We start from the raw sequence: 27830 nt of genomic DNA, 5'->3' as shown, positions 1-27830 counted from the left end.
TGTGGCTTTTAAGTTTAATTGAAAGCAAGTTCAATTACAATGTCGTTGACACTTTGGTGTTAATTCATATCAGGCAATACTTGTAAGTCTATTTCATCGCATGGACCTTTGAATAATTCTCCACTCAATGTGCCATTGTCAAATGTCCATCCTCGACTGCAAACGTCAAGAGATTTAAGAATACAATTAAGTTCTGTTCTCAGTAAAAGTTGAACTTTATCCACCAGTCGGAAACATCCATGACCGAGATGACTCATTCATTAGTGGAGGAATTACCCACAAGGGGTTATAAAAATCACATTTCATCTGGCTAACCCTTATCTAATTTCCTATGGAACTGAACTTGGTGAACCTTTACAAATAAGACCTCGGTTACATTCCGATTTATCAAACGGTATAAAAACAAAATGTTTCGTCTTCACCTGAAAATAATTGTCAAATTCCCAGTTTAAAAAGCACCTGAGTACACTACCTTCCTTTTTGTTTGCCTTGGTACTGGAGCTAAAAACCACACACACACACACACATCCTGGTCTACTGAAAATATTTAAAAAAATAAAATGTTGGGTATGCATCAGCTGGGAATCCTTACTATAATTCACGGAGTGGTGTTGTGGTGTTTGTTTGTCGCACTACTTCAACAGTTCTGGGCTGTTTATATCCAGACTTGCTACATAGGATTGGCATGACCCAAATTAATGTAGGTGTATTTATCTTTGCCAGTGGTCTTGGGAGCGAGAGGAGGTGTGGGGTGAAAATTATTTATGTAAATATGTATCGTGTAGTGCCGCTCCTGGTGGGAGAGGGTATTACAAGCCCCACCCTTTACATTCCTGTCCCTACGTTTTCCAGTGCAGTGAGGTGTTTTGAATAAGGATAATAGCAATAACCCCTGTGGCCGCTCCTGCAGGGATTGGGTGCTTTTCGTAGATGTAATATGATGACGTGCTGCAAAAGCTCATGTTGTAACTGTAAAAACAGCCGATGCCTTCAACCTCAGTTTCTAGTCTGGACATGGCCCAGCAATCTGTAAACAGACGACTGAAATCAGATACCTTTTCAAGTTTTGCAAGAGCAGCCTTGAGCGAAGCCGATCTTGCATAGACTTAAAATAAATATCTGTAGCAAATTATTTCATGTACAAGACTTTATTTTTATCTCTATAGTTTAAGCTCCCATGCAAGTGTGTAATATTAAAAATAGCAATCAAAATGTCACTACAGCAACACAAACGAGTCGAAAGCCGCCGCAGCAATTCAAGTGAGTAAAAGCCCACGACATTTCTTATAGAAATAATAATACGTTCATTAATTTCTGTCCCTCCGTCACCTATCGCGAAATGACGATGAATTAAACGTGGTTTCGTCATTTAATTTTAAAATTGTGTGTGTAGTATATATATATATATATATATATATATATATATATATATATATATATATATATATATATATATATATATATATATATATATATATATATGTGTGTTCCCGAAATACAGCGAAAACGGTACACGATAGCGCAAAACTTTTCGGGCCACCTTCCTCACCATTCTCCTACGGTGTGCAGTATCAAGTTTTGTTCAAATCGGGCAACGAAAAAAATTCTTAAACAAGCACAAATGAGCGAAGATCCTCGTCCTCTTAGTGATGATGTCATAGTTATCAGGTGTGCGGTAAATTATCTCTAATGCCCTATTCGATTCCATCTGAAGTATTCAAAAAGCTTGCGTTGTTTCGGAGATAATTGTTTCTGCGATTTCCCTTGCGATATTATGACGTCATAACTTTTTTCTTGGAAGAATTTCCTCAGTCTGAGATGGTTACTGTCTGCGTGTGAGCTTTCTCCATGAACATGTCAAGTTTCAAGATGTTCTGATGAAAACTCTTGGTTGTGAAACCAAAAAAATTCAGAAAAGTGATGACGTCATAAAACGAATATGACGTCACTGTGATGTATCAGATTTGCGTCAAATCATCTGTGCAAATGCCACGTTTGATTCCCGTAAACAGAATTCAAAAAGCTTCCCGAGTTTCGGAGATAATGGTATAGGCGATTTCCATCAGCAGTGATATTATGAGGTCATAGCTTTTTTTCTCGGAACAATTTTCTAAATCGGAGATGGTTACTGCCTGCACATGGACTTTATGCATATACATGCCACTTTTCACGAAGATCCGATGAAAACTCTGGACTGTGAAACAAAAAATATGAAAAAATAAGAATGACATCATAAAAACGGATATGACATTATAATGATGTATTATTTGTGCGTTAAATTATCTCTGCTAATGCCCCGTTCCATTCCCGCAAACAGAATTCAAAAAGCTTTCCTAGTTTCAGAGAATTTTTTTGGGCGATTTCCATTAGCGGAGACATTATGACGTCATAACTTTTTTTCTAGGATGAATTTTCACAATCGGAGATGGTTACTCTCTGCGCAGGGTCTTTTTACATATACTGTATATGCCAAGTTTCAGGAAATTTCAATGAAAACTGTAGGCTGTGAAACAAAAAAGTCCACAAGAAGAAGAAGAAGAACAACAACAACAACAACAACAACAATGTGAGTAAGACTTAGAGATCCTCTGATGAGGATCTAAAAATCAATTCCCAATTCAGTCATGTACTCTTCGGGAGAATTTGATCAATGCAAACAACCTCAGCGGTATAGTTTGCTGGAGCTATCTTCTTTTTTTTTTTCTTGAAATGATTTTTTTCATCAACCAGTCACAATGGGAACCCAACAGGTTCACGGGTCATCTAGTATATATATGTATATATATGTATATATATGTATATATATATATATATATATATATATATATATATATATATATATATATATATATATATGTAAAATAGAAAAAAGATAATTGATTTAGGATGATTTATTAACACAACTTGGCTACTCACAATCATTTGGCAGTGTCAATTCCACAGAATTTCCGTGAGATTGTGAATTGGACGTTGTTTTCACTGCAATGAACCATTACATTGAAGAACCATGGTGGTGTTTCGATCGGATAGGTTTCCATGAAGTTGGTAATGGCATAACAGTAATTTTTTTATTTTGTATGCACTGTCGAGGCTCATATGAGAGCTAACACACAGAACGTACAACAAGGGGACCAGGAGACAGGGGCAGGAGAGGGAAGGAAAAAACATTGGGGAACAGACATGAGATCTGTGGAAGGGAGAGGGATGGGATGGGGTACATGGGGTAAACAAGATGGACACTATAGGGACTTTCAGAAAGGAAAGCAGTGAATTTGAAGGAGGTGGATTAGCGGGGGTAGAAAAGATCGTGGTTTTGGATGGTGGAAGATAAGAGATGGTGGTGAACAGCTGTTATGAAGATCTGGAGGGAAGAGTGGGATTGAAGAGAGTGTGGGAGTTTGTTCCAAAGGTGGGGAAAAAGAGGAATAAAAGTGTGAAGGTGAGCAGTGATTCTTTATTTTGGTAGTTTTACCAGAAGGGGGTTGCTGGTGAACCTTGAGCGCCCTGCGGAAATATGGAGGGGACATATCTCAGACAGAGCGGGGGGGTGGGGGGGGACAAGGCCAGAGAGGAAACGGTAGAAGACAGACCACTGACCAGCCTGTGGTGAGAGAGTGAGAGACCCAAAGACTCAGCCTCACTGCGGGAGATACCAATGATCCTAAATGCCTTGGTTTCCACAGCGTGAAGCCAAGAAAGGTGAGAGCAACAGCCCAGAGGGGAGAGCAGTACTCCATCAGGCTGCAGACGAAAGCTTTGTATGTGGTCAGGAGCTCAGGTGTGCCAAGGAAGGACTTTGCACGACGGAGGATGCCCAGTCGGGGACTGGTTTTAGAGGCCAGGTTGGAAATGTGGCTTTCCCAGGAAAGATCATTGCAGATAGTGAGACCGAGAAGCTTGAATGAAAGGACTTCTTCCAGTGGATTGTTGAGAAAGTAGATTGGGGGGGGGAGGTTCGAGACTATTCTTTCGGAGAGACATCGTGAGAGTGTGAGATTTGTCAGGGTTGAAAGACAATAAGGTGGAATGGGGAGGGGAAAGAGTTGACTGTTCCAACACTTTGATGAGGTAATGAAGAAATGATATGTAATGATGTAAGAATGCCCTCTTGCTTTGAAGAACAGAGGAGGGGGGACTTGGGAAGGGGAAAGGGGGGGGGTAGGTTGGGAAGGGGGTGAGGATTTGGGTTTGAGGTCTTGGAGTGGGAGAGGGTTGATTTAATCAAGCAACATCTTTAGGGAGCACACAGCTGGACAATATTAATTTCCCTTGATATTTAACTGTTCTTTGCATAATATTGTTGAAGTCACATCATTTTACATTATATGTAATTTATGCAGGTACCTCCCTCCAAGTAATAATAATAATAATACATTATAATAATGCTATCATTACCTCTGCCACCAAAGGTGGACAAAAGTTATGTATTCACCTGTTTGTCTGTGCGAGGATATCTCAAAGTTATGGACAAATTCAGCCGGAACTTGGTGGACAGGTTGGGTGTGTGATGGGGACTGGAATAATTGATGAGATTTTGGTGAGGATTCTGGATACTAGAATTTTTTTCAGTGATTCTCACAACTGTGAGATTGGGCTAAAAAACATATAGCATGATATTTCAAAACGTTGGGTGACGAGAACAAACTGATTAGATTTTGGTTCCGATCCGGCTTCACGGTGAGATACAAAACGTAAACTGTTCAGCTCAGCAGAGATATGTGCTCTACCGAGTGCAGTTCTAGTTGGAAATGCAAAGCTGACAAAGGTTGATAATTAACTCTCCTTCGATTTCTAAGATTACTGAGAAAAATGAAATGCGGAATAATCGGAGCACATTTTACAGCCTGCATAAATGAGTTAGTCCTTCAAATCGGGAGCGTTATTTGGTCCATGTCACTGGAGCATGAGCTGGCTTTCTAAAGATGCTGCACATAAATCTAAAATATCTCTGCCTGAACTTCGAATGTACACGTAGTGGCCAAAAAAAAAAATGGAAACACCAATATAAAGTCACTTAAGAGAGCATTGGGCCACCATGTGCAGCCTGAATGCGCTGTGCAACAGAGTCCACCAGCATCTGGAATTCTGCAGGAGGGATGCGGCATCATTCTTCCACGAGAAGGTCAATCAACTCACAGCTGTGGAAAATACTGTCTCAGATGTCGTTCCAGAATATCTGATAAATGCTCAATTCAGTTCAGATCTGGTGACTGAGAAGGCCACGATATATGGATAAAATTAGTGTCATACTCATCAAACCATTGGGCAACCACACGTGCTCTGTGGATGGGGGAATTGGGGGAAGGGGAAAGGGTCTCCGCTTGCAGCCATGCTAGCCATAATTACAGGCAACCAGGCCTGTGCAGCATTTTAAAACACTAGTGCATGCCCGTAGGTGCGTGCCCGTACATGCGTGGCCGTACATGCAAACAAAACAAAAAAAACTTTCAAACCGCGTGCCAGAAACAACAACCACACAGGCCGTTCCTTCGCTCTCATGTGCACATTCGTGCGTGCCCATATGTGCATGGCCGTACATGCAAGAAAAAAAAACTTTCAAACCGCGTGCCAGAAACAACAACCACACAGTCCGTTCCTTCGCTCTCGCGTGCCCGTATATGCAAAAAAAAAAAAAACTTTCAAACCGCGTGCCAGAAACAACAACCACACAGGCCGTTCCTTCGCTGTCGGAAACGACGACTGGATTGGGGCATTGTGTTTAAGAAAATCGAGAAAGAAATCGAGAAAGAAAGAATACAGTAAGTCGATAAATAGAGAAAAAATCGAAAAAGAATACAGTCCTCGTCACTATCCTGAAGTCCGGAAGTTAAGTCCTCGCTGTCCGGAAGTTCGTATATCGCAGTTACGATTATTTGCAATTTAGTTTTAATGGCCAATTATTCAATTAGCGCCAACGTATTTTGCCTTTTCGCAATGTTGTCGCAAGGAAAAACACAAAGAGAAGAGGGGAAAAAAAAACACGCGCAAAATTTTTTTTTACTGCCTGCTTCGGAGCATACCAGCTAACTCTGATGTTACAGAAATTTATGCACCGTCTAATATGAAAACGATCATAACTTGGGGTATTGTGTTTATCTATAAATGCGCATAAGTAATCAAGAAATTATTAGAATACAGCAAGTCATCATTATCCGGAAGTCCATACGTTGTAACCCGTAATGGGAACGTGGTTGAGGTTCTCTTCCCCCATCGGCCACGCCCATGCAGCAACGTGTCCAGTCATTGGTTGGTGAATAAATGCCCATAACTTGGGAAGCACTTGGCCGATTAATATCAAACCTTGAAAAGGCACATCCTCAGGTCCCCAGCAATATACCTGGCAAGTTTCAATTATATCGGACCAGTAGTTGTCGAGAAACAGCGGTCACACACACACACACACACACACACACACACACACACACACACACACACACACACACACACACACACACACACACACACACACACACACACACACTCTGCTGGAATTATAGATAGATGACCCGAAGCATGCTCGTATGTTATTTGCTTGATGAACACATTGGCCACACCTGTGTGGAAGCTGATGCTTGGTGTACCTAATTTACCCAGGTGTTGGCCACTACCTGTAAGTGTATATGTAGAATTGGCTCCAAAACTTAAGGTTTTGCATAAAATGTATTTATACCTCGTTTCAAATGGCGTAAGTGGAAAATTTCAATAATATGGACAGCAATAATATGGTGCAGTGCCAAGATCAAATTAAGAATCATGCAAAGTAAGCATCTTCCATAAATAGCATTGCATAATAAGCAAGAAACATTTTGGGAGGGGGGTGGTGGTGGTGGGAGGGGGGTGGTGGTGGTGGGAGGCGGGGGGTGGTGGTGGTGGTGGGAGGCGGGGGTGGTGGTGGTGGTGGGAGGCGGGGGTGGTGGTGGTGGGAGGCGGGTGGTGGTGGTGGTGGGAGGCGGGGGTGGTGGTGGTGGGAGGCGGGGGTGGTGGTGGTGGTGGGAGGCGGGGGTGGTGGTGGTGGGAGGGGGTGGTGGTGGTGGTGGTGGGAGGGGGTGGTGGTGGTGGGAGGGGGTGGTGGTGGTGGTGGGAGGGGGTGGTGGGAGGGGGTGGTGGGAGGGTGGTGGTGGTGGTGGGGGGTGGGGGTGGTGGTCGGTGGTGGTGGTAGTGGGTGGTGGTTGTGGGTGGGTGGTGGTGGTAGGGGTGGTGGTGGTGGGGGTGGGCGGTGGTGGTGGGGGTGGGTGGTGGTGGTGGTTGGTGGTGGTGGTGGTGGTGGTTGGTGGTGGTGGTTGGTGGTGGTGGTGGTGGTGGTTGGTGGTGGTGGTGGTGGTGGTGGTTGGTGGTGGTTGGTGGTGGTGGTGGTTGGTGGTGGTGGTGGTTGGTGGTGGTGGTGGTGGGGGACGGGGTGGTGGTGGTGGTGGTGGTTGTGGTTGTGGTAGGGGTGGTGGTGGTGGTGGTGGTAGGGGTGGTGGTGGTGGTGGTAGGGGTGGTGGTGGCTGTGGTAGGGGTGGTGGTGCTGGTGGTGGTGGTGGTAGGGGGTGGTGGTGGTGGGAGGGGTGGTGGTGGTGGGAGGGGGTGGTGGTGGGGGGGGGTGGTGGTGAGGGTGGTGGTGGTGGTGAGGGTGGTGGTGTTCGTGGTGGTGAAGGTGGTGGTGGTGATGGTGGAGGTGGTGGTGGTGGTGGAGGTGGTGGTGGTGACGGTGGGGGTGGTGGTGGTGGTGGTGGTGGTTGTGGTGGTGGTGGTGGTGGTGGTGGGAGGGGTGGTGGTGGTGGTGGTGGTGGGAGAGCGGTGGTGGTGGTGGTTGTGGGAGGGGGTGGTGGTGGTGGTGGTTGTGGTGGTGGTGGTGGGAGGGGTGGTGGTGATGGGAGGGGGTGGTGGTGGGAGGGTGGTGGTGATGGGAGGGGGTGGTGGTGGTGATGGGAGGGGAGGGGGTGGTGGTGATGGGAGGGGAGGGGGTGGTGGTGATGGGAGGGGGAGGGGTGGTGGTGATGGGAGGGGAGGGGTGGTGGTGATGGGAGGGAGGGGGGTGGTGGTGATGGGAGGGAGGGCGGTGGTGGTGATGGGAGGGGAGGGGTGGTGGTGATGGGAGGGGAGGAGGGCGGTGGTGGTGATGGGAGGGAGGGGGTGGTGGTGATGGGAGGGAGGGCGGTGGTGGTGATGGGAGGGAGGGGGTGGTGGTGATGGGAGGGAGGGGGTGGTGGTGATGGGAGGGAGGGGGTGGTGGTGATGGGAGGGGAGGGGGTGGTGGTGGTGGGAGCGGTGGTGGTGGTGATGGGAGGGGGTGGTGGTGGTGATGGGAGGGGGTGGTGGTGGTGATGGGAGGGAGGGGGTGGTGGTGATGGGAGGGAGGGGGTGGTGGGGAGGAGGAGGGGGTGGTGGTGATGGGAGGGAGGGGGTGGTGGTGATGGGAGGGAGGGGGTGGTGGTGATGGGAGGGGGTGGTGGTGGTGATGGGAGGGGGTGGTGGTGGTGATGGGAGGAGGGGGTGGTGGTGATGGGAGGGAGGGGGTGGTGGTGATGGGAGGGGAGGGGGTGGTGGTGATGGGAGGGGAGGGGTGGTGGTGATGGGAGGGAGGGGGTGGTGGTGATGGGAGGGGAGGGGTGGTGGTGATGGGAGGGGAGGGGTGGTGGTGATGGGAGGGAGGGGAGGGAGGGGTGGTGGTGATGGGAGGGGAGGGAGGGGGTGGTGGTGATGGGAGGAGGGGAGGGGTGGTGGTGATGGGAGGGGAGGGGTGGTGGTGATGGGAGGGGAGGGAGGGGGTGGTGGTGATGGGAGGGGAGGGAGGGGGTGGTGGTGATGGGAGGGGAGGGGTGGTGGTGATGGGAGGGGAGGGGGGTGGTGGTGGTGGTGGTGGGAGGGGAAAATAACACAAAACAGGTGCAGACCATCTAGTGTAAAAGTATTATTTAATTCAAGCCCAGAACCTTACAAAACAATTCACAAAAACGTACAATGGGTGGGAAGGTTGGATTTGCCAGGGAACGGGTCGGAGAGTGGGAATTTGTGCTCTGGAGGAGATGGAGCATCAAAGGGGTTTTGGCCAAGGTTCAATCCATGGGATGAGCCCAACCCATAAAGCAGAATGAAAAAAGGGTTGAATGGCATCCCGTCTTGGATAGTGCGTGAGAAGTAGAAAGATGGGGGGAAAAAAGAGGTAGGTGTAGATGTACAATATGTGAAAGAGCGAGTATAAGCGAGAGGGGAAATTTATACCTGCTTGCAATTTGTGTGTGGACCAAAGCCTTATCCAGTAGTCAACTCATTCCTGCGAACCGGCGGAGAATGAGACTTTGGCGAAGGAGACCGTGACACAGAGCGAGAGGGAATGCGATTAGCTGTCCGCATGCCTCCGCTGCGCTTTGTCTGCGAAGGAGAACACTTTTTGCCTCTCCGAGAATTGGGAGACAGTGAAGGTGAACGACGGTGGGACAGGGAAGGTGGAGAGAAGGGGGAGCGAGCACGGCCGAGGGAGCGTGAACGGGAGCGCCGTGCAGGAGAACGACGAGAGGACGGGACGGGAGAAGAAGACGTGCGTCTTCTGTAGTCCGACCTGTAAGGAATGGAGAGAAACATAAAACACAAGCATGATTAGGAAGCATTGTTACTCTATTTTCATTGCAAGTCAAATTTTACATCCTTTGTAGATGTGTGCTCGCAGGGGAGCTGCGACGATACAATTTGTGAGTTGGAGGACTTAAACAGCTCTTTCAGTGATTCAAAAGTTTCACAACCTCAAGAAGGAATTCCAAGAATAACACATCTTGTACAAGAAATCTGTGAACGTGAAGGACTTAACAAGGATATTGAGTCAATTGGGAAATCACACAATGTTTGATTTCAATTTGGAGTCTCAGCATCATGAGGCAAGTGTTCCGATGGGAAGAAAATATTTTTAATGTATAAATTATACAAATAAAACTTTCACAATTTAACTTCACATTGACAAACTGAGAAAAAACAAGTCGAGGTACATTCAAAGTACACCGCCCCCATGCCAAATAAATAAATACATAAATCCTGCAGCAAGCAACACTGCCGGGGGTGCCAAGGCCACTGTGCTGCACGTGGAGACAGAATTGGGAAGCAGTGCTGTACTTCTGAGGCAAATTTGTACAAATGAAACTTGGTTTGTGTGTACAAATGTACTTCTGAGGTAAATATTGTTGTGGTTACCAGATTCGCAAACCACCATTCAGGTCCCTTAGGTGAGGTATCTCGGTAAGTACATGTGTAGTTAGGCCCGAACCCGTTGTCTAGTGGGAATACATGTCATTTATACGTGCTGCGACTCTTCAGGATAGCCGTTTTTCTTTTACTATCTTTATTTTGGACCAACCGCCAGGATTACCATCACAATTACAACCACAACGCCGCTTCACCACAACCGCCACGACCTTCCCGTCACACCTCGCAACCGTAGCATCGCCACCGTTCTTGCCCCGCTGTGGGTACCGGTGTTGGACTCATGCAGAACGCGCGTCGAACAGCGTGTACAAAATCACGGATTTTCTGCTTCAAAAACGGATCGAAAACGACACACGCCCACTTTTTGCCGTCCAATCGGTGAGCGAGGGCGGACTGGCCCCCGCCCCCAGGGCGATCGATATATGCAAATTTGTGGATCAAAAAGCCTTCACGCCCACTTTTTCTCGGGCCAATGGGGAGCGAGGTGAAAGGTCAAAGGGAGGGGGTCAAAGGCGAAGTTACGGGGGGGATAAAAGGACGGTGTTCGTCAGTCAAAGAAGTCGTAAAAGTCGGAGCGAAAGAGTCAGCAGAACGAGGGGTCGGAGAGTCGCAAGAGAGTCGCAAAGGAGAGTCAGCAGAACGGGAACGAGAGAGTCGCAAACAAGAACGGGTCGGAGAGTCAAGAAGAGGAGAGTCGGAAGCAGAGGGTCAAGACTTCGCGGGCGGTGGAGCTGCTCGTCGTGTGCGTTGGAGTCGGAACGGAGGGGACGGAGCTGTGGAAAGGCGGCGACACCAGACGAGGGGGTGCTCGCGTCGTGCAGGAAGCTGCACCCGAGGGAGGCCGACAGCGCGACCTGGCCGAGGTGGAGACGCTCGTCGCATATAATAAAGATCCTCTATACCCCGAGCATCAGCAACCCCCTCCTGTTTCCCCCCGCGCTGAGATAGTGCGACCAAGGGGGCCCCGTTCCCCCCCCCCTGCCAGGCACTGTCCACGAGGCCCGCGGGTTGCGGGGCCATCGCCGCTCCGCGTCTCATCACCAGACGGGTAGGCCCGACCCGGTCTCGGCCTCAGGCCTACCTCATTCTTGGGGTATTTCTTTTCCTTGGTTTTGGGTATGTGTTGTCGGCGCCGTCTGTGAAGTAGAATTGTATAAGTGTTGCCGTGTGCTCGGTAGTCGGTATTAGCTCTGCACTGTGTTTTCACTTTTATGTTTGCTTTTTGTGTAAATGGAATTGTGTTTTCTTTTTTGTGTGCATTTGGTGGAATTGTATTTGTGTGCTTCCCGTGTGCCGAGAATAAATGTGCTTTATTGTTGAACTGTTCTCCCGCTTCGCTTCGTCTTTTCCTCCATTGAATCCTCATCTTGCTTCACGTAAAGGGTTGGTAGTGGGCTGAATACGCCCGATAATTAATCGAACCGTCGAGGTCGACGATAACACCGCTCGGTTATTCTGATAGTACGGAACGGGTCGCTTAAGTGGCCCGTGTCCGAAGTCGACCTGCGGCGAGGTGCGATCGCCCGGTCTACCCTCCGCGTGGGTACTTAGGTAGTTCGAATTTGGCGAGCAACCCTATCCCACGCGGGGGCTGATTGGCTCGATCGCGGTGAGACCGAAAGGTCCACCCGTGACTGGTTCCCGGCGTTAGTCCGAGAGGGTCACGACTGGATTGTCCGTCCGGTGGGCGACGTGCCGCGATTCGAGTTACGTGGCCGTCGCACGCCGGCGGGCGCGAAAACCGCAACACTGGTGTCAGGTCGTGCGATACAAATTCATCGCCCTCCTCGCGGCACTGGTATTGGAGAGCGGGACAACAGGCTCTCCTGTCTCCAGCGAAATTCACGGGAATCGGTCCAGGGGTGAGAGAAGGGAGCCCGATTCCCTCAAATTACGAGCGAGCAAATTAACCCTTCACGAGAAGCAAGATGGCGTCTCAAGGCGAGCGGGAGCCGGGGGTATTAGAAATGTATATGTTTAATAATGTAGAGTCCATGGTCCAGGATGGAATCCCCGAGCAGGAAATGTTGATTGTGCAGGAACACGGACTCGCCCAACTGAACCCAGGGCCCGAGGTGGGTGCGGCAGCGGCCGCGGTGTATGACACCTCCCCCCCCCCTCTCCACCAAGACCCTTCCCCAACCCTTGCCGAAACGGCTCAGCTGAGTGCATCCAACATGGCCCAGCTATGCGCCATGCTGGCGGCAATGAACAAACAAATGAATGAAGTGAAAACGAAGATGGATACAAATACAAATGAAATGAAAAACGAAATGAACAAGCAAATGAATGAAGTGAAAACGACGATGGATGCGAATACACAACAAATAAACGAAAAGATGGATACAAAAATGAACGGAATGGAAACAAACATGAAGGAGGAAATGAAAAAGCTGCGGGGTGAGACGCAGAACATGGGCCGAAGCCTGCAGGCGGGCATGAAGGCCGTGACCGGGGAGATAAAAATGGCGACTCCACGTGTGGGAGCAAACGAGCTGGGTGGGGGTGCAACGGCTGACAGGCCCGCGGTGGAGGCGGGTGAAAAAATAATTCGTGGAACGTGTTGGGCGAGGGTCGTGACGATGACCGAAAGGGAAAAATTAAATGGGGAGACCAAAACGTGTGAGACGAGACACGAGGTGACGACAACAGAAATAATAGTTGAGACAAGGGAGGTAAAGGGTGAAGAGTTGGCAGAGACACGGGAGATGGGAACGATAGAGGGAAGACTACACGATGAAGACGGGGTAAGTGACGCACACACACACACGGAGGTAGTGGAGGATAATGGGGGTGAGCTCGCGGAGCGTGCAGAGACCCAGTGCGAGCACCTGGATGGCCTCCTCCAGGAACAAGGGGAGGGAGTATGCCCCCTTGAGGCGAGTCACGACCAGGTGAGTTCGGTCGTGCTTTGCGAGGTTGAGGGGACGAGTGCTGTGGACGGGTGCACGGAGAGCTTGGGGGGTATAGAGGCCCCGGAGACCCTTGTGGGGACTCGAATCCCCAGTGTGGTTGTCCCTGTGTGTGTGGTGCAAGGCGTGAGTGCGTCCCCGTGTGTGAAAGCGACCCCGTGTGTGAGTGGTGTGGTGGCGATGGTGCCAGAGTGCGTGCTTCCCAGCACGCCGTGTGTGGATGAGGCACCGTGTGTGAGAGAGGCCGTGTGTGTGGATGAAACGGCCAGTATGAATGAGGCACCACGTGTGAGTGGTGTGGTGGCGATGGTGCCGGAGTACGTGCTTCCCAGCACGCCGTGTGTGGATGAGGCACGGAGTGTGAGTGAGGCACCGCGGGTTAGTTCCCCCGCGTGTGTGGGTGAGGCACCGTGTGTGGAAGAGACCGCGTGTGTGTGTGTCGCCGTGTGTATGAGTGAGGTACCGCGGGTGAGTGCCCTCGCGTGTGTGGATGAGGCACGGTGTGAGAGTAGTGAGGCACGCGTGAGTGAACGGCCGTGTGCAAGGTCGCTGTGTGCAAGGGAGACCGTGTGTGTGAGAGAGCGGTATGTGAGGGAGATGTCGGTTGGCATGCGGGAGCACGCAGCCGCGTCTCCCCGTGTGAATGTGATGGAGTGGACTGTGTGCGTCGTAACACGCAGGTGTGCGTGGGTCGAATGGCGACGACGAAGGCGACAGAAGAAAGAAAGCCGAGTAGCGGCTGTAGTTGTTTCGAGGACCGTGCCGGGTTCACCCAGCAGTGAGCACGCGGTTCGTGCTGTGCAACGCACGAGACCGCCACGTGCTCGCTTGCGAGTGAAGTCCCGGTCCGGAAACGCACGCGGTGGATTTGCCGATCCCGCGGACGGACAAAGTTTAGGCAGGTAAATGGATTTGGACCGGACGGGTTCTCCACGCGATCGTGTGTGTTAAGCTCCAACGGGCAAAGCACATGTGTTCGCGTGGGGAACCCCTCGAGACGTGTGGCTTGTTTTTTTTTTTATGCGCACGGTGACGCCATGGCTGCACGTGGGGTTGGAATTCGGCAGGAGGGGTATCTCTGCCGGATGGTCCCGTCCAAGGAGGGACGAGGAACACGTGCAGCTGCATGACGTCACGGGCAGGTGCAAAGTGCGCGAGCTCTGAGTTGCCGCGCAGGTGCTGCGCATGGAAAAAAAAAAAGCAAGCCTCACTTTCGGGTGTACAGGATTCCTGGGCAAGGGGTGAAAGACCCCCTTACCTGGGCACAGGATGGAAACTAGTTAGGGGGAAGGGTTAGCTTAGCTAGACCGACTCCATGGGGCAGGGGTAAGTCCTCATGGAGTCCGTGGAATGGATTAGTTAGAGGGATTGTAGCCAGATTTAGGTTGGGAAATGGATTAATGGGATTATTTTGGAGACAGTGACAGACTTGTGAATGTGTAGAGGGGACGTAGCTTAGCTACGTAGTGTTAAAAGGAACGTGCTATAGTATAAGGGACGACGTGGGAGCACGAGTTAGTTAGGGGAGGTAGTTAGGAGGATGGCAGAGTTCGGTGGTGTGTGTGTTGAAGAGTTGTTGGTGAGTTATGATGTGGAGACATGTTGAGTGAGTGAGGCCAGTGGGTCTGTGTGAGTGGAGCGAATGGGGAATGCATGGTGCGATGAGTGATTGGGGGGAGGAGTGACTCCCGCCCAAGGGACCCCGGGGTCAGTGTAGAGTGAGTTAGCTGGGTTAGTCAAATTGAAAAATGGAGGTCGTTTTGTTGTTAGTGGGAAAGTAGGCTCGAGACCCATTTGGAGGGGTGCAGGAGCCCTGTTGACGGGCTTGGGAGCGTGGCTGCGAAAGGTGAGTATCGCTGAGTGGGTACCCCGGGCACCAGGCTGGTTGGCCCCGGTAGGCCAAGGCCCCACGGGGGCCGGGATGGAGTAGTGGGCACGGGTGCGCCTGCTTGGTGCGGGGGCCCGGGGCGCCATTAGCCGCGTGGGCAGTGTTGTGGGCACGGGTGACCCTCGGAAAGGGGCCCGGGAGGCCGGCCTGCCACGTGTGCGTTTCAGGGGAGGTGCCATGGGGGGCACTCCCCGGTGTTAGGGAGCTGGTAGGCTCGGAGGCAGTGTAGTGCCCGGGGGTGCCATAGCGGGAGATTCGGCAGAGGGTCGTGCCTGCCGGAGGGAGCCACGTGTCCCAGCCAGGAGACCGTGTGAGGGCACGGAGAGAAAATTGGGGGGCGAGGCCCGAAATTGTAAGGACACCAACACAGGCGACGGGAATCTGGGTTGTTAGAACCAATAGTTAAGCGAGAGGCGCTTGTTGAAAGCCCCGGGGTAGTTTAACAGTTAAATGGTTAGGGTAGATTAGGAGATGTACCCCTCCGCACCATCCATCCCCTCGCTCTAGTTGTGGGCCGCTGGACCCACTTTGGGTTATAGATCGCCGAACTCTGGGGAGGCCATTCTGAGGCTTCGTTGGGCCTCGACACAGGACGTTAGCTCTCCCTTATTCCCCTCCGGGAAGGGAACGTAGGGGTTGGGAGTAGGCTAGGTGACAGGATAGGTTAGCCGAACAAGGACGATAAAGGGGGTTAGGGGACGATTTATAGTGGGGAAGTAAAAATAAAAACAATAAAAAAATAAGTTGGGGCTAAATTGGGGTTTGACAAATTAAGGGAGTGGGTATGTACAGTGACAGGCAAAGGCGATAGGTTGGGAGGGAGACAGGTAGGTAGGTCCAAGCCCGCCTTCCCAGTGGCCAGCACCACCGCACTCCCTCCATCAACCTCCACTGAACGGCAAAGGCTGGCCAACTTCATCGGCTGGCCGTGTTTTGCTTCAAGGCGGAGGCCGGCCAACTTCATCGGCAGCTGTTATTTTGCTGCAAGGTCTGTGCCGGCTGGATCGTCTGCAGCTGCTGTGCTGCAAGGCCTGTGCCGGCCCACTTCATCTGCCGGCTGGCTGTTTTTTTCTTCAAGGCCTGTGCCGGCCAGTTCACCTGCCGGCTGTGTTTGCCTGCAGCGGCCTTCTTCTGCGGGCTGTGTTTGCCTGCTGCCTTTGCCATGCCATGCCCACTGCCCCTGTTAACCAGCCCCGTTCAATTTTTGCTTTGCCCCCCCTGTTCATTTCCATGTGCGCCAGGATCAAGGCAACAGTTTGCAAGCTGCGAGAACTGCCCTGTTGGCAGCTACAACACGGGCCTGCAGTGGCGGCCCGTGCACCGTGTTTGCGTCCATCCATTCATGCATCCATTCGTTGTGCTCATTGCGTGTGCCGCTTGAGCTGGCACGGAGACTACGTTTGTGCAGCCCATGCACCGTTGTGGTTCACTGCGTTCAGTTCAAAAGGGAAGGCCTTGGACTGCGTGGTGAGCAGCCAGCCACGTTCCGTCACCTGCATTGTTTGAGTCAGAGACTGCATGTGGGCAGCCTGGCTCCCTGCGAACTGCTTTCTTTTTGCAGAGTTCGATGATCCTGGGCCATGGTTTAGTGTAAAATTTGTAAGTTAAGGTTAAGATGTACTGTACATATGAGTGCGCCCCCGGCATGTATGTCTTAGCGCCGGCAATTTTATTTAAGTCGTCCGTGTGAGTGAGTTTGTTTAGGTAGTTACGCAGCCCTCAGGTTATTTATTTTGGGGACACGAATACCATGAATGTCGCACTCAGGGATCCGTAGGTAAAGTGTACTAGGGGAAAACTACACATGATGGCACACGAAAATTTGACGACTCGGGACGAGTCTGTAAAAAGGGAAGGGGGTAGTGTTGTGGTTACCAGATTCGCAAACCACCATTCAGGTCCCTTAGGTGAGGTATCTCGGTAAGTACATGTGTAGTTAGGCCCGAACCCGTTGTCTAGTGGGAATACATGTCATTTATACGTGCTGCGACTCTTCAGGATAGCCGTTTTTCTTTTACTATCTTTATTTTGGACCAACCGCCAGGATTACCATCACAATTACAACCACAACGCCGCTTCACCACAACCGCCACGACCTTCCCGTCACACCTCGCAACCGTAGCATCGCCACCGTTCTTGCCCCGCTGTGGGTACCGGTGTTGGACTCATGCAGAACGCGCGTCGAACAGCGTGTACAAAATCACGGATTTTCTGCTTCAAAAACGGATCGAAAACGACACACGCCCACTTTTTGCCGTCCAATCGGTGAGCGAGGGGCGAATTGGCCCCGCCCCCAGGGCGATCGATATATGCAAATTTGTGGATCAAAAAGCCTTCACGCCCACTTTTTCTCGGGCCAATGGGGAGCGAGGTGAAAGGTCAAAGGGAGGGGGTCAAAGGCGAAGTTACGGGGGGGATAAAAGGACGGTGTTCGTCAGTCAAAGAAGTCGTAAAAGTCGGAGCGAAAGAGTCAGCAGAACGAGAACGAGGGGTCGGAGAGTCGCAAGAGAGTCGCAAAGGAGAGTCAGCAGAACGGGAACGAGAGAGTCGCAAACAAGAACGGGTCGGAGAGTCAAGAAGAGGAGAGTCGGAAGCAGAGGGTCAAGACTTCGCGGGCGGTGGAGCTGCTCGTCGTGTGCGTTGGAGTCGGAACGGAGGGGACGGAGCTGTGGAAAGGCGGCGACACCAGACGAGGGGGTGCTCGCGTCGTGCAGGAAGCTGCACCCGAGGGAGGCCGACAGCGCGACCTGGCCGAGGTGGAGACGCTCGTCGCATCTAATAAAGATCCTCTATACCCCGAGCATCAGCAACCCCCTCCTGTTTCCCCCCGCGCTGAGATAGTGCGACCAAGGGGGCCCCGTTCCCACCCCCTGCCAGGCACTGTCCACGAGGCCCGCGGGTTGCGGGGCCATCGCCGCTCCGCGTCTCATCACCAGACGGGTAGGCCCGACCCGGTCTCGGCCTCAGGCCTACCTCATTCTTGGGGTATTTCTTTTCCTTGGTTTTGGGTATGTGTTGTCGGCGCCGTCTGTGAAGTAGAATTGTATAAGTGTTGCCGTGTGCTCGGTAGTCGGTATTAGCTCTGCACTGTGTTTTCACTTTTATGTTTGCTTTTTGTGTAAATGGAATTGTGTTTTCTTTTTTGTGTGCATTTGGTGGAATTGTATTTGTGTGCTTCCCGTGTGCCGAGAATAAATGTGCTTTATTGTTGAACTGTTCTCCCGCTTCGCTTCGTCTTTTCCTCCATTGAATCCCCATCTTGCTTCACGTAAAGGGTTGGTAGTGGGCTGAATACGCCCGATAATTAATCGAACCGTCGAGGTCGACGATAACACCGCTCGGTTATTCTGATAGTACGGAACGGGTCGCTTAAGTGGCCCGTGTCCGAAGTCGACCTGCGGCGAGGTGCGATCGCCCGGTCTACCCTCCGCGTGGGTACTTAGGTAGTTCGAATTTGGCGAGCAACCCTATCCCACGCGGGGGCTGATTGGCTCGATCGCGGTGAGACCGAAAGGTCCACCCGTGACTGGTTCCCGGCGTTAGTCCGAGAGGGTCACGACTGGATTGTCCGTCCGGTGGGCGACGTGCCGCGATTCGAGTTACGTGGCCGTCGCACGCCGGCGGGCGCGAAAACCGCAACAATATATACAAATGATACTTCCTCGCCATGCAGCACATGGAGATGGACTTGGAGTGTGTGCAATAATTGATTGATTCAGTGATTAATTGCGTAATTAAAATAAATAATGGTCTTAAAAGAATTGATTTCTCAATCAATTGCCTAATAGCATACCTAAACTACCACCGTTTCATCTGAATCTGTAACTCTTTGAAAATTAAGGAATTCATCCAAAAAATGAAAAATTAATCAATTCATTCAATAAATCAAAAATACCCTTGATAGCCAAATCACTTGTTCACTGTCATGTCCAAATATCAGCTTCCAAGCTCAAAAGGTGACCGAGATATTTCCCAGATGAGAAAGAAAATAAATAATTAATAAATCGATAATTAAGTAATTAATCAATTAATTGATTAATCAAAAAAATTAAAAAAAAATACCATTTTTGCCAAAGTACATCTTCACTTTTGTCCCCAAATTTCAGCTTCCTAGCTCAAAGGATGGCCGACATATCACCTGGACAAACAAACAAACGGAGTAAAAAAACTTGAGTACTCCCTTCTTTTGGTGCCCAGTGATGACGTCGTGCATTGCCTGGATATGGAATTGGGAAGGAGTGGTGGACAATAAATGTGAATCTCATTCAATGGAAGTTAAGCAATCTGTACATTTGTGTTGGTATTTCCACTTTCCCACCACAGTGACAACAGCCAAGTAAAAAATAAAAAATAATCACCCAATGACGAGAACGTAATCATTTGTACGATAGCAGTCCATTAACTTGCATCGAGAATACATCTCATGGTTGCAGATTTATTTTTTAATGTGTGACATATATTGTTACGGGGTAGGGCGGAGGGATTCAGATGGAAAGAAGTGCCTTTGGCCATGAGGGTCTGTGGATGGAAGGAACGACAGGAGAGATGGCACATGGACATGCTTTGGTGAAGTCTATGAACTTCGTTATGTAGTGCGTCGTCCTCTTGTGCAAGCTGCTGCTCCTGCCGTCAAACTGGGGCATTTTTTCGATGTTGCTAATCCATCTCAATCTCATCAAGTGACACTGTGGGCCCTTAGTTTTTAGCTTCACTGTCTTAAGTTGTGTGATTATTACCTCGGCCACCAAAGGTGGACGGAGGTTATATTTTCACCCATGTTTGTTTGAACATCTGTCTATGATATGCCTAATTTGTATGTCGGTCTGTTTGTACGTCTCATTCTCAAAAAGTTGTGAATGAGCTGAGTGGGTGACAAGAACAAGCAGATTCGATTTTGGTTCAGGTCCAGATGCAGATCCAGCCCATCAGTGGGACACAAAACATCAACTGCTCAGCTTGGTGGAGGTACTGTATGTGCTCTACCGAGTGCCGTTCTAGTTATCAACCGGTTTAGATCTCATTCGGCATATAAGCACATTCTCGACTCGGGTGTTTTTGGTCTGTGGTTGGTCGGATCTGTTTTGCACCTTCTTTCTGCATAGTGGTAATGTTTTCTGATTTCCAAGCAGATGGCAGATGATCTTGAGCAAATGAGAAGGTGAATAGAACAGAGAGAGGCAAAGCGAGTGCAGCAGAGCATGTTTTTAGGACACGTGGGCTGATGCCGTCTGGTCTGGTTGTAGAATCACAGTCAAGGTTTCACAGCAAACTCTCCACCTTGTGGGGAGAAAAGGACACAGAGTCCAGGAACAGCTGGTTACAGCTGGGTAAGGTGGGTACAGAAAGCAATGGGTTTAGGACACAAGATTTAAAACTAAACACAGAGTTGAGGCATTCAGCTTTTCACAGGCAGTGTCCCCAGTGTCAGCTGTGCAGACATTTTAGGAAAGGGAGGGGATGGAGGGGTAACATACCCCAGAAACAGACTTAACTAGAGGGGGAGCACTCGGTAGAGTGCAAAGCCTCCGCCGCCAATACTGCAAGGTCACTCAAGTGAACCTGATATCCTATTCATTCAATTTGACGTTAACAGTGCTCAGTTATAGTTTGCAACTTTCCCTTTTACGTTTAACTTTTACATACTCAATTCATTCATCATAACTAGATTCCTTGAGACAGAAATTGATTTTACGTGGATATATCCACCTGAAGTTCCAAAATCAGCCGCAATTATAATTTTGGCATGTTTTTTGTTAGAAATCGCTTAACATGTAGAAATGCAAAAAAATCTAAATTTTGTTGAAAAAAAAAGTTGCAAATTTTTTTTTTCTCTAACAAATTTTTTTGGGGAGGGAGGGGGGGTTGGAAATCACTTAAACATGTAGAAATGCAAAAAAAAAAATTCAAATATTTTTTCAAAATGGCCGCCATAGCGGCCATATTGGATTTTGGACCAAGTCCAAAATCAAATGGCATGATCCGTGGACCATACCTAATCCCCTCACCAAGTTTCGTCGAAATCCGTCCAGGAGTTTTTCCGTAATATTGTTCACAAACAAACAAATAAACCAATGTCACCCGCAGGGTGACCCGTATCTTGCCAAAAGGTGACCACGTGTGACTTCTTTAAGGTCACACTGAGGTGAACAGAGCTGCTATCCACCAGGAGCGACTCCTTGAGGAATATCTGCCTACGAGAGATTCCGATGAGAATCGTTCTCGAGTAACCATGAAAAATATGCGTTTGCCTCATAACGTCACCAAATGACGTCATAATGTCTCAAGCTTGACATATCTCGAAAGCACTCATCGAGGTGTTCAATTTGAGCTACTACACGATATGGTTCCTAAAACTTGACAGTTTGACCTTGGGGTCAAATATGTTTGACCTCAGGCGCTAACCATGAAGGTCAAGGCCAATCGCCACCAAAAATTAATCAGCTGAGCGCCAGACCATGAACTATATTCCCATGAAGTTTGAAGACGATCCGATCAAAATTACTCAAAAAATAAGGGTTTCGTCGACTCCCCTGATTTACGACAAAGTGACCTTGACCTTTGACCTTGACCTTCAAAATTTTGTGCGCTGAAAGGGACCTCTATAGGCCTCTGATATGCAAAGTTACAAAAATTTCCAATGATAACTGTGCTCTGCAGAATTTTTTATACGTGATTACAGACAAACAAACAAAAAATAAAAAAAATAAAAAATAATAACATACAAGCTGACTAACATATCTTGCAAAAACTTAGTTTTGGCAAGATAACAAACAAACAAGCCGGTAGGCGACGAGGGATTCGCGAGGATCGAAGCACTGGATACGATGCTTTTCATTCTGACCGATCCACCGACGAAGATTCATTGCCAAGACGTATTGGTTCACAAACAATTGTTCCTCGATTTGGCAAGATTTTCCTATTGCGTATTTTGCCAACTGGCACTCATAAAAAATGATGGTAAATAGACACCCTATTTTTGAAGGACGACCATTTGAAAAATAATCTGTTTGCTGGTTTGTGCTGTGGAGCCTCACGTTGCAGACACACACACACACACACACACACACACACACACACACACACACACACACACACACACACACACACACACACACACACACACACACACACACACACACACACACACACACACACACACACACACACACACACAGACTGAAAACCTGATAAACTTCTCTCAATGCTCTTGTTTGGCCACACCTCCGGAGCCACACAATATTTTTCATAAGCCACGCCCACTTTCCTACGCCACTCCCACTTTAAATAATAAATAATTGGAGGTGGTGTGAGGTCGTGGAATCGTTTTCGGTAAATAATTGGAGGTGGTGTGTGGGTCGTGGAATCGTTTTCGGTAAATAAATAAATAATTGGAGGTGGTGTGTGGGTCGTGGAATCGTTTTTGGTAAATAAGTGAATAAATAAAGGTGGTGTGTGGGTCGTGGAATCGTTTTTGGTAAATAAATAATTGAAGGTGGTGTGTGGATCGTAGAATTGTTTACGGAAAATAAATAAATAATTGGAGGTGGAGTGTGGGTCGTGGAATCGTTTTCGATAAATAAATAAATAATTGGAGGCGGAGTGTAGGTGGGGAATCGTTTTCGGTAAATAAATAAATAATTGGAGGTGGAGTGTGGGTCGTGGAATCGTTTTCGGTAAATAAATACATAATTGAAGGTGGTGTGTGGATCGTGGAATCGTTTACGGAAAATAAATAAATAATTGGAGGTGGAGTGTGGGTCGTGGAATCGTTTTCGGGAAATAAATAAATAATTGGAGGTGGAGTGTGGGTCGTGGAATAGTTTTCGGGAAATAAATAAATAATTGGAGGTGGTGTGTGGGTCGTGGAATTGTTTTCGGTAAATAAATAAATAATTGAAGGTGGTGTGTGGTTCGTGGAATCGTTTACGGTAAATAAATAAATAATTTAAGGTGGTGTGTGGGTCGTGGAATCGTTTTCGGGAAATAAATAAATAATTGAAGGTGGTGTGTGGGTCGTGGAATTGTTTTCGGTAAATAAATAATTGGAGGTGGTGTGTGGATCGTGGAATCGTTTTCGGTAAATAAATAAATATTAATTGAAGGTGGTGTGTGGGTCGTGGAATTGTTTTCGGTAAATAAATAAATAATTGAAGGTGGTGTGTGGGTGGGGAATCGTTTTCGGTAAATAAATAAACATATTATTGGAAATCCACAAAGACAAATGCCGGTGATTCCATTTCTTTTGAATCCTTTTCACTTTGGTCAAAAACGTTTGGATCGAGGAGAGATCGAAGGTGGAACGACGGTGTAGTTCCTTACAAACACTGTATACACACCTTAAATGATGGTAAATGGACACTGGATTTTTGAAGGACTACCATTTGAAAAATAAAACCTCAATCAAAAATCGGCTCGAGTAAAATTTTCTAAATATCTCGAAGTGTTTCATTCCGAAGTCTCGTTTCTCTACATTCAAAACTGAAGGACAACTATTGAAAATACTTTACGCGGTTTTTCGGCTGCTGCACAGCAACGGGTGGTTGCAAGGCAACGAAATTCAAACGCGCACATTCCCAGTATATATTCCACCTCTTGGCAAAGTTTCATCGAAATCGGTTCGCTGGTTCGTGCTGTGGAGCCTCGCATTGCACACACACACACACACACACACACACACACACACACACACACACACACACACACACACACACACACACACACACACACACACACACACACACACACACACACAGAAAACCTGACAATAAGGGATATCTAGCATATACAGCGAATCCAACAAAAAGAAAGAGGTGAAAAAAGTAACCTCCGATCTTCGATGGCAGAGGTTAACCAGACACCACCAGGATTTGGAGGAGGGAGACAGGTTTAAGATTATAAATATGTTGTTTTCTGGCTCTCTTGAGGGTAGACACATACTTGTTCCCAGCTTTCTGGAAAGAACTGAGATGGTTATCAGTTGGATTTGCCTTCCATGAGGAGAAAGCAAGTTGTTTCAGGAGAACTGCCTCGCCACAAGCTTCAGTGTACCATGGGTGTGAGGAAGGGTAGTACAACTGAAGTCAAGATGTAATAAATCTGCATGAGAGAGCAAGTTTCCATGAAAAAATTCCCAGGATGAGGTAATGTTGGAGTAAGTGGAGATGGGAGACCAGTCTAGAAGTTTGATGGCTGCTTGAAGACCCTGTCTGTTGGCCCGAGTGAAATGCCAGACTCGTCGGTGCTGAGGTGGTTCTCTAAGAATGACCAGAGAGATGTCCACTTTGACAAGCATGTGGTCAGATGAACCGATTGGAGCAGAGGAAGAACAACAGATATTTGCAGGGAAATTTGTCAAAATCAGATCCAGAAGAGATGGAGTACCATTGGCTAAGATCTGTGTCGGTAACTTGACAGATTGTGTCGGTCTCAATGAATCTCAGAAGTCCTTTGTTGAAGTGCCATGGCTAGTGAGAGAAGTACCCACACCCAGCAAACTGGCATGATGACAATTGAAGTCACCGCATATGAAGAAGAGAGAATTGGGATGAGTGGATAGAAGTTGGTCCATGTTTTCAGAGAGCGAGATGTAAATGGAGTCATCACTGTTTGGTGGATGGTGCAACACACATATAAGCAAGAGGTCGGAGTGGAGGGGACTTTTACACCCCCAAGACATTTAGCATCAACGTAAAGTAATTTACTATGATACGAGACATGCATCGCTTATATAATACTGAAACGATGTCCACCTTCCCTATTGTGTGCATCTAAAATTGTCAACCCCTTTCACCCCGTTTTTACCGTTCTGGCCTCTGTAATCTATCATATGTGCTTTTTAGCATTCTGCTAGCACGGTGGCACAAGTTTTAGGGGCAAAAGCAGTCAAGCCATCATTCTTCTGAGCTTCAGGGAGGGAGGTCATGGAGAGGTCGATCTGCCTATTTGGCTGAACAGCGGCCAATGGTGAGTGAGAGGAGAGGGGTGTAAAGCTTCATCTGTGACGTACGTGATCTGAGCTTATAAAAAGCGAGGGCGAGAAAGATCGGGGAGACTCTAAGCTGCGTTGGACCAAGGTTCTCCAGGGGAAAGCCACACCTCACCTGTTGATTGCTTCTTTTGTTTCCTTCTCCATGACATCATTTCTTGCTTTAAAAAAAAACATGACTTGGTGTTGGGTGAATTCTGACTGGCGGAAGCTTCATTTGATTGTTTTTCAGACACATTAAGGGAAACAATCGGCTGTGATCTCCACACCGCTTACAAGATCGCATCATGTGACTTAAGTCTTAGGTTGCTCGGCATAAATTAGATCCAGTCACGTGACGCCTATCAGTGTAATGCTTAACTGGTTCGACAGTTCCTTGGGTGTGGTATCGGGAGTAGAAAGGCCCTAATCCGACCCACGACTGCCGACTATTGTGGTAGCTTTGACGCTACTCAGCGGATTTGAACCAGGCAACTGGGATAAGTCCGACGGCTGTAACAATATTATACTTTGTTCAAAATTCAAAACACAGGAATGTTAAGTTTGAATGATTGATGAAATGGCCGTGTCTGCTTCTGGCTTATGAGAATGCCAATTTGATGTCCATCATCGACTATACACAGCACAGGTCATCATCCTCAGGCAGTTATCCAGGTTCTCAATTTCATTTGAATGAGGAAATTGGAATAGTAAGATTCACAAAAGTATGTGGAAGGACAAAAGAAGGAGCATGTGAACTTGAAGAAAGGGATTTGAGCAAACAGGTCTTTGGCAGAGCTGTCAGTTGCGTTTTTTTTTGTTGATTTCATCTTAAACAGCAGTCGTAGAAACCACAAGTCACAGTGAACAAATTTCTGACGAGTTAGAATTCAGCGTCGTTCACATCTGGAAAAGAGAAGGAAAACGATTGATGGAATACTCTCAAGTGTGCTCAGATTGCAGCTCTCGTCTCATCCAGCGATGCATCTTTCTCCGTTGCAAGCAGTTAGTCAAGCATCCAATTTTCCTTTGACAGCTGGAGTTTCATCCGAAATGCATTGAGCTTGTCAGCAAAGTCGAAGACCGTGCTGTCTTTTCCTTGCAGCGATACGTTGAGAAAATTAACATGGTAAATATCTCAACGAGGGAGATGAGACAAATGTCCCACTTTTCATTGTAAAAGTGAGACAAAGTCACACTTATTCTGATAACCAAGAACCACCTTCGGTCGAGGTGCACGACATAAAGCCTTGTTAACAACATTGCTCGTGAACAATGTACTTCCATGTGAAGTAGCAGATTGTGGGCAATGAAGTTAAAATGTGTGCACAGCCTCTTGTAAAGGCACATATTTGAGGAAATCCGCTTGATGGAGTTAGCCGCTTTGACAGCAGTTAACAAAACTTCTGACAGCAAATGGCGTAGGGGGTTGGCAGGCTATGAATCATTCAATGAGAGCATGACCACAAAAACCCCATTTTATCAAGTCATTTGTTACCCTGAGTCTATGAATTGCTCTGGGCTCTCGCACAACTCTGGGCTTTACACTCCTGAACTTGGTGGTCGTATGGCAGCTTAGCTTCCGGGGTAGCTACCATTTCTTGAAGCGCGACTGTGTCGCTGATGCAGTGCCCCTCTACCAGTACACACACTGGAACTGGTACTCATTTCGCCGACCTCGGAAGGATGACAGGCTGAGTCGACCCCCCCCTGGTGTATTAATTCAGCGGCCGACGGGGCTTGAACTCAGGACCCTTGGATCCCAAGCCACCACCCCAACCACTGAGCCAACACCAGGCTGTACTCCTGAACTTGATCCTATACCCATCCTCAGTTAAATCTTACCACTTCATAATTGACAGCTGCCACATCTGCAACCTGGAATACACCAAGTGATGTGGCCCATCGTGCCCGGTACCATCCGCTATTCAGCGAAACGATCAACCCTCAGAAGGTCGATGTTCAGCTCATTGTTCCCCTAAACAAAAAGCTGGGAGGGGAGCTTTGGAGCTCAAACCCATGCAAATCCGCTCGGGGGGAGGAAGAAGGGGAGGTTGATGTCAACACATACATTCGTCTTGTTTATTAATGTCTTGCACACATGTTCGATAAGCCTTGCACAAGAAGCCTCAAGGTAACGTTGGTGTTGTTCATCGTCATGAACGTGTGTGAATGAAACCCGGGTTCACAAATGTGATTTTGGAGTATTTCCCCTTCAGTAATCCCGAGTTCGGCCCAAAAATAAGGAGAACACGGTTTTTCCTGTGAGCTGCGATCAAAAGAACCGCCATTTACACAGCGAAGAAGAAGAGGAGCGAGAGGAGGGAGGATCCCTCCCTCCCTGGTCCCGCTATTTGCGCGGTAAACCGAGGGACGAGGGGCCTTACCGCGTCCATGGCGGCGCCGGACCCCAGCGCTTCTGCCGCTTCACCCCGGTGGACATCTCTACCCGGGCCCGCGTCCCGCACAGGATCCTCCCGTCCAGCTCTCTGCACGCATCCCGCGCGTCCCTCGGTTCCTCGAACTGCACGAAGGCGAAGCCAGGGGGATTTCGCGCGATCCACACGCTGCGCACCGGCCCATAGTAACTGAACACCTTTTCCAGTTCATACTCCGAAGCGTTAAAACCCAGATTTCCCACGTAAACTTTGCAATCCAGCGGTCCCTGATCCCTCGGTTTGGACATTGTGGTAATAAGGGAATAAAGGAACGCCGATGGACACGGATAACGTCTTCCCCACAGAACGTGCGCCCGCTTCCCGCCTACTTCCCACCTCTCTCTCCGCCTGGCCTAGCAAAATGGCGCGGCGCTCGAAGTTGCGCCAAAATGAACGATTTTCGCCGGCCAAATAGTACAAATGGTCGATTCATTGCATTGCCTTGCACAGCG

The 27830-nt window shown here is 48.6% G+C and overlaps 1 protein-coding gene across 3 annotated transcripts; it reads right to left on the bottom strand.

Moving 5' to 3' along the window:
- LOC147032309 (serine/arginine-rich splicing factor 3-like) lies at positions 1 to 27748 on the bottom strand. Of its 3 annotated transcripts, none has more exons than XM_085869801.1 (3): positions 27328 to 27748; positions 9205 to 9541; positions 1 to 1027 (listed from the first exon to the last, which is right to left on the bottom strand). In XM_085869801.1, the coding sequence occupies exons 1-2, from the start codon at positions 27624 to 27626 to the stop codon at positions 9235 to 9237; spliced, it is 606 nt and encodes a 201-aa protein (XP_085725927.1). In that variant the 5' UTR covers positions 27627 to 27748; the 3' UTR covers positions 1 to 1027; positions 9205 to 9234. The 3 variants fall into 3 exon arrangements, with proteins under 3 accessions (XP_085725927.1, XP_085725928.1, XP_085725926.1); XM_085869802.1 differs by lacking the exon at positions 1 to 1027 and adding an exon at positions 2866 to 5138; XM_085869800.1 differs by lacking the exon at positions 1 to 1027 and having other exon boundaries at positions 8881 to 9541.
- Positions 27749 to 27830: the final 82 nt, after the last annotated feature.

Source organism: Eptatretus burgeri, chromosome 2, assembly GCF_056783735.1.
Source record: "Eptatretus burgeri isolate ZD-2024b chromosome 2, Ebu_testis_v1, whole genome shotgun sequence".
In the NCBI taxonomy this organism is placed as follows: Eukaryota; Metazoa; Chordata; class Myxini; order Myxiniformes; family Myxinidae; genus Eptatretus; species Eptatretus burgeri.
This window is presented reverse-complemented; position numbering and strand designations above follow the sequence as displayed.